Source organism: Lycium barbarum, chromosome 6 (genome assembly GCF_019175385.1).
Source record: "Lycium barbarum isolate Lr01 chromosome 6, ASM1917538v2, whole genome shotgun sequence".
In the NCBI taxonomy this organism is placed as follows: domain Eukaryota; kingdom Viridiplantae; phylum Streptophyta; class Magnoliopsida; order Solanales; family Solanaceae; genus Lycium; species Lycium barbarum.
The window spans coordinates 123,048,218-123,055,873 of record NC_083342.1 but is presented as its reverse complement, the minus strand read 5'-3'; the positions used below and the strand labels follow the sequence as shown (position 1 = coordinate 123,055,873).

Here is a 7,656-nt window from a genome sequence, read left to right as displayed (position 1 = left end):
TCAGATTCATTGTATAATGCATTCACTTGCATCCATTCAATGTGTTTTCACTGCTCAAATCTGTACACTGCCCAACGTACACTGCTCAGAAAAGTTTACTGCATTTATACACAACATTGCAGTCACTGTTGGGTAGCTTCTCTATGCATTTAATGTCATACACAACATTGCAAGGCTCAACTGTTAAAAAACCAGGAAATATACAGCAAAATTACAGTCACAGTTGCTTAATATTGCAAGAATAGAATGTCATACAGGGCAAAATTGCAGTCACAGCTACTTAATATTACAATAATACAATGTCAATACACGGCAACATTGCAGTCATATCTGCTTAATATGTTTCACAAAAACATAATTGACAAATGTACCATAATTGTTTCACAAATTCAACACTAAAACCTGCAGTCACTGTTGCATAACAGTCAGTACCAAAGACATACACATACAGGACTAAACTAATTCAACTTCATTTCTCCATTTCATTTCTGGGCAGTTGATGAACTTGTTTGACTTAAAGAGTTCAACTCAGCAATTTTGGCCCTTTTATTCATTCTCTTTTGTCCACTCATTTGTTGAAGACCTTATTGTGTTATAGCTGGAATTCTTTTCCATTTTAGTCCTCCAGGTCTTGGTTTGTGATATCCAAGACTACCAGTGACTACTACTGAATTCATAGGCATGGTTGCAGACTGATTTGTCATTCCAGGCTGCATTAATAAAATAGATTTCCATTAGGCAAGATTGTTTGCATTAAATGGTTAATGAGGTTGCAAACTTACATTGACAATTTTGAAATCACTTTGGGTCTGAAGCACTCCTATTCCCACAACTCTCTGCCTCTTAAAGGGTGCCCCTCTTCCAATAACGGTTGCACTTGCATCAGAAGCCTAAGTCACATTTAAGGTGTCAAACACTTAGAATTTTAAAATTGATTAAATGGTAATTTAACAAGCTAAGTAATACATGTCATGTAGACGATTGTCATGTACCCCTTCCAGATTGAAATGCAACAACCCTGGCCTAATTCATATTTAAGTAGTTAGACTAAATATAAGACTGTAATATTTAATCAACTAGTAAATAGCAAGGAAATTTTTTACCTGTTTGGTAGAACCTCTTGGTCTTCCCCTTCCTCTACTTGGTTGGGAATTACTTGGTACTGTAGAAGAACCAACACTTGACCTTGTTGAACTAGTACTTGTCCCTCTCCCCATTGCCATTCCTCTGCCTCTGACAGGTTGTGGAATCATAGTACAACCCTTCTTATTGTGACCCTTTGCATGGAACAAGCTGCAGGTCATCTCTAACACCTCTTTTTGACAGCTTCCCTGTCTTGTTTTCTGTCTGCTCCTTTCTTCTACACTTTTTTGGCCTACTTGGCAGCTTTTTAATCTCAGGTGGGAGGACAGGAGGATTGCTTGACTTTGGTCACATTGCCATATTAGTAACAGGTTGAATGAATGAGTTGTATATTTTAAGGTAAGTGTCCTTAGTGTACCAATGTGCAACATAGTAAATAGGTTCCAATTTTCTGAAATGAGGTGCAGCTATGGCATGACAGCAGGGAGTACCTTTCAGCATCCAAGATCTACAAGTGCAGGTATTGCTGTTCAGATTTACTATGAATTTATTACCCCAGCTGTCCTTGACCTCAAAGCCATATTCACCATTCCATTCAAGAGTACACTTCATTGACTTTGATGTATTCTCTTGCAATACCTTCAAAGCCATTGGGTTGATGTTTGCTATCCAAGTCTCAGAAAACTCTCTTAGTTGTCGTGCCCTTATCATCATTTTGACCCTAATTTCCTCAAGCATTGTGATAATGGTCTTGTGCCTTGGCCCAAAAATCCAAGAATTAAAACTCTCGGCCATGTTGTTGTCAACACTATCACAACAGCTGAGGTATTTAAAGTAGACCTTGGACCACCTATCTATGTCGTAATACAACAAATCTCCATTTATTACATAACCTAACTTCTCCATATGATCCAAATTTTGTTGAAACTCCTGCTCATATGTGGAGTTAGCACATCTCCATAACAGTTTCTAATCTCTATGCCTTTCCATTTTTTGGAAAAATTAGTAAGCACATGTCTTGCACACATTCTTTGTTCTGCATTTGGCAGCAGATCCTTAATGGCTATATCCAAACCCTACAATAACATGTAAAAAACAAAATTTAGGTAACAGTAGAGCAGCAAAAGTTAAAGAGAATGAAAAAAATTCAGAAATCAATAACCAAGAATACATTACCTTTTGCATATCTGAAAGAGTTGTCAAACCAGTCCCATCTCTAAGCTCAAGATCATGCCTTAGAATGTTTACAAACCATCTCCAAGTAAAAGCATTCTCAACTTCAACCACTACCCAAGCCAGTGGTAGCATCTGGTTGTTCCCATCTTTACAAACAGCCACAAGCATTTGCCTTTTACTAACACCTTTTAAAAAACACCCATCCAACCCAATTTCCCTTCTACAACCATCCTTGAATGCCTTCTTCATGGCATCAAAACATATGTAAAAGGACTGAAACCTTTTTACTCCACCTTCAAAATTTTCTTCACTCAGCCTAACCACACATGTGCTACCTGGATTAGTCCTTAAAAGCTCAACCCTATAATCCAAAATTCTTTTGAACTCCTCTACATTGTCACCCATGATTTGTTTCAAAACAATGCTTCTGGCTTTTCTTGCCACAGTCCTACCAATATACACCTCTAATTCCTTTCTTACTAAATTTTGAAGCTCAAAAATTCTAATGCCAGGTTCACAAATAATTCTGTCCTTGTACCTTTCTGAAATATACAAAGAATTTACCAACTTGTTCTTTGTTGTGCCATTGCACTTGTGAACAACATTATAATTCTTGACAACAAAATCTTTTGTTCTAGAATCAAAACTGGCAAGCAATAATTATGGACAGCCAGCAGTACACTTTACCCTCACCCTATTTGGTTCATTGACATATTTATCCAAATCTACATGTTCTTGAACTACATACCTAGTAAGTGCTTTCCTAAAATGTTTAGCACTTTCAAATGCAAGACCAGTCTCCCAAACTATTTCTCTACACTTAGGATAAAAAATAACTCTATTTCTATTCTGGTCTCCTTAGTTTTTTAGTAGGCTTTTCAACCACATCTTCGTCATCAATTTCATCATCAGTCTCTATTTCAAAGCTACCTAGATCATCTGAGTCATAAAATGGCTCATCCCCACCCAATTTTCCTTCAAATGTACTCTTACTACTAGATAAATATTCATCATGTCCCATATCTACACCCTTTGGCCCTAAATCTATCTCTTCAGATCTCTTAGCCTTATTTTATTTATTTTTATTTTAGAGCCACCCTATCTTTCCTTAGATTCCTATCCTCTTCATGGACATCACTATCAAATTCTTCTTCTTCACCTTCCTCTACCACTACATTGTCAGACTCCTCAGATTCACTCTCACTTTTTAAGTCACAATCATTATCATCATCAGTTGCAGTAGCTGTAGTAACAGCTGAAGTCCCACCCAAGGGTTCATCAAGACCAGTAGCCTCTTGAAACTCTAAGCCTTCACTACCCCCAAATGTTTGACTATCCTCACCTGCCCCAACCTTTTCATTTCTATCTTCACATGTGGGGTTATCAAAAGCAGTAAAAGATTCCCCACCCACAAGGGTAATAGGTGGAAGAGCAGGGGGGACCACAATAGGTTCCTCAACAAGATGAGTCATAAAAATTACAACAATATCTCCATTTTTTAATTGAGGTGCAATACCAATAATATCTCTATCACTTTTAACTTCTACTAAATATCGACATTTAGGTGGTCTAATATATACACAACAAGATGAAACATTATAACCGATTTCTTTAACATAGTAAACAAGCTCAAAATAAGAGAATTTATCAAGATCAACATCAAAATAATCTGGCACACTACCTCTAACATACTTACTACGAGGTTTTTTTTCTAAATTACCTCCGTGGTTAAACCTCAAAGTCACAAACACATCGTCCATTTTCTTCACAAAACCTAAAATTAAAAATAAATGAAAAATTACAAGATTCAGTTACCATTTACACAAAAAAAAAAGTTAAAGATAAGTTTTTTACAACTGAAAAACAGTATCATCAAATCTAGACAAACCCTAACGAGAACAACAACAATCGTGTACCTTTGTGGATAACTAATCTTCAATATCACTCAAAAACGACAAGATTTACGTATTTTTTGGATTTTTAACTTTGCAATGATCGGTTTGGAGGTTTGGATCTGTATTGGAAAGGGGAAAATGACGATTGGGAACCGTAGTGGGTATTTTGTTTGGGATGGGTCGGGTTTTTTAAGTGGGGACGGGTAAAAATAAGTTGGGGAATTAAATAAATACGTGGACCAATAAAATCGCGCGTGTCTAACACTACCCAGCCCTCAATTGGTCTGGGGCATTAGAGGGGGAAAATAATTAAAACGTAACTTGTTAAGGCGGGTAAATAAATAGAAGTTAAGTTTAATTGCCAAATTGAGTTTTCGTGCCAATTTCAGAGGCCAAAACATGTCTTTTCTCTTACAAAATTGGTAGTTCACCAATTTCATCCATGCATGGCTACCTTCATGGTCCACCATTATCAACTACCGTCATTATTGTCGCCCATCATAATCATTTATGACTACCGCCCATACCACTATCATCATTACCAATCACCACATGAATCAACTGTCACTAACACTAACCACCATCTACAATCATCATCACCAACCACCATTACTACAACAACAACAACAACTAATAATCACCGACAATCACCACCATAAGCACCATATTATATATCGCCAATTACCATCTTTGTTCATGACCACCATCGTTAGTTATCACTATCATCCAACAATAACCAACCGCCACCACCAACTACCACCATCAACCTCTACTGCCAGAGGCGAATCTAGGATTTCTAGAATATGAGTCATCACAAAAAAAAATCTATTAAGTGGGAATTGAACCCTAGTTCCTCTAGGTAAATAACTCAACCTTCAAACAAGTGCATCATTTAGCCTTCTTGTAGCATGTGTTCTATCGTTTAATATTATACCAATTTTAAAAAATATATACATAAAATATCTAATTTTACGGAGAGATCGTATGTTCACGTGACCCAAAAGTACAACATAAAATCGCCCAACCATCACCACTTGTTACTATACCTACATCCTACCATTACCCAATAACATCTCCAATAAGCACCACCGCCACCACACAGCTAGCCATCACCATACCACCAACCAAGATATAATATTTTAAAAATATTTGTTATTAATTTAGTGTTTTGTTCAATTTTATATTTTGATATTTTATATTTGTTAATTTTAAAACAAAGATAAAATTTTGTACATTGTGGTGTTGAAAGAAAAACAGTCTTAATTGTTTAGTATTCTAATCTTAATACAACATCCTAATTTTCGGATGTATATTCAGATTTAGCTATCTAAATTTCAATGCACATATTAATTGTAAATATATATTAAGATTCATACATCTTAATCATAATAAAAGCAAAATGAGGCACTCCCTATAAGAGGACCTAGATGGATTTGAATTAATTTATACACTTATGACATAAGATTATCGACAGAATCAAATTAGATTATTATTAAGAAAATGACAGATTACTTCTTTTATAATAGTCTTCTAAACGTAACTCACATAGGTCATGCCCACACGATTTTTCAGTTTCATATCATTAAAAGTATCACAAAGTATCCAGTGCTGGCTCAAGGGCAAGGCAACCACAGCAATGGCTTTGGGGGGCCTATTTTTATTAATAATATGTTGATAAGTTTTTTTTTTTAAGAAGAGTATTTTAAAGTAAAAAGATATAATTTTAACTTGAAAGAAGAAAAGAAAAACCTACGCGGTATTAGTTACTGATTTTGATCGTTGAGATTTAAATAATTCGAAGTGCATGAAAATATACTTTATTTTCTATTTAGAGGATGATAAAAAATTGAAAAAGTGTTTCCTTAATCTGGAAAGTTCCATAAGACATAATAGTCAGTATGATTCTTTTCCAATTACCTATCTTAGGGAATAATGTTCGGTAACAGTTACATCTACGAATTATTATTTTTTCGAAAATAAAACTGATATAATCTTACGTAGGCAACAAAGTATTATGAGAGATTAAATGAATTGGCTCTATACTTTGCATTGGTTAAAAAAAATAGACTTCATAATAAAAAATATTAAGAAGTTTTTCTTAAAAGAGAAGTTAGGACCTCTCATCAAGATTTTGGCTTTAGGCCATTGAGCCGGTACTGAAAGTATTACTATATCCTGCCCCACCAATTAAAATAAAAATAGAAGATTTTTTTGGTTTGTTACTTTATGATTGTAATATAATTGCAGCTACACTATTAGGTTGGCGATTCTTTGTAGGAACAAATTAATAGAAATAAATCAGCATATATATAACAAAAATAGCTCCTAAAGAATAAAATACCCTTAATTTATTTAGAAATCTCTCCTTTTCAATCAACTTTATTCATTTTTTTCTGAAGAAACCCAAATGTCCACACAACAAAATTCCCTATGAATCTTGAAAGAAATACCAAGAAAAAGTGCAAACAAACTCCTGAAAACTACATAGTGGACGTGAAAAGGGGAAATTGGTGGGGTTCAAATCTTGAAGGAGACGGCTACAAGAATGAAAGAAGGGACCCTTCGTAAAATAGGCCATCCATGAATAGAAATCACAGCTGTATAAGAGAAATATTAATGGAGAATTCTAAAGAACAAACCTAGAGCATTTAAGTCTAAAAGTATAAAATACTTGTTAAGATATCTGTAGCCTGTCTTAGGTTTTAGTGACCCCTGCCGCTAAGTTTCTACATCAACTATTGAAATTGATCAATGACAAATTGATGTAATATTAGTCCAACAAGCAAAGACAAGTGAGAAGGAAGAAAGAAAGAATCTACCCCTGATGTAAAATTATGGGATCTTTCACCTTCTCTGTTTTTCTAAATTAATTTCTGTGGGCTTAGAAAATTCTAAAAATTCAAACTGTTTTCCAAAAGCATATGCCAAAACATAGATTTAAGGACAAACTTTTCCCTATCTTGCTTTATATATTAATGCTTAGTTGGACTCATGATTGTACGCCTTTGCGCCGATTCTTGAATCTGATCTAGGAATAACATGATTCTTAATACTTATAATTCAAGATAAATATCTATCTCCATTTCAAACTTGGTTTAACATGGGAGATAAGGATTTAAATTTTCGCAAAGATTAAAAAAAATGCTAGGTAATTATCAAGGGCGGAGCTAGCATGGTAGTCGGAGGTTTAGCCGAACCCAGTAACTTTAGTCTAAACCCTGTATTGGTCTTTAAAAATTCAGTGAATATGTATAAATTGTTAATTTAGAACCCGGTAACTTAAATGAATTATAATCCCGAACCCACAAGCTTCAAATTCTGACTCCGGCTATGATAATTATCTTCATATTTGCTTAAGCTTTGGTTAACAGAATTACTAGATAAATTACTGAAAAGAGGTAGCAGATAGCCGTTAAAATAGTTAAGGTGTGCACGGACTGGCACGAATACCATTTCAAATAAGATTGTAGAATAGTTTAGTTACAAGCATGCATGAGCACTA

General features: G+C 34.8%; 1 protein-coding gene across 1 annotated transcript; it reads right to left on the bottom strand.

Moving 5' to 3' along the window:
• Positions 1-1,431: 1,431 nt before the first annotated feature.
• On the bottom strand, positions 1,432-3,280 carry LOC132644569 (uncharacterized). Its single transcript, XM_060361159.1, has 5 exons — positions 3,143-3,280; positions 3,008-3,078; positions 2,260-2,905; positions 2,097-2,159; positions 1,432-2,013 (listed from the first exon to the last, which is right to left on the bottom strand). Exons 1-5 carry the CDS (start codon positions 3,278-3,280, stop codon positions 1,432-1,434), a joined length of 1,500 nt encoding a protein of 499 aa, XP_060217142.1.
• Positions 3,281-7,656: the final 4,376 nt, after the last annotated feature.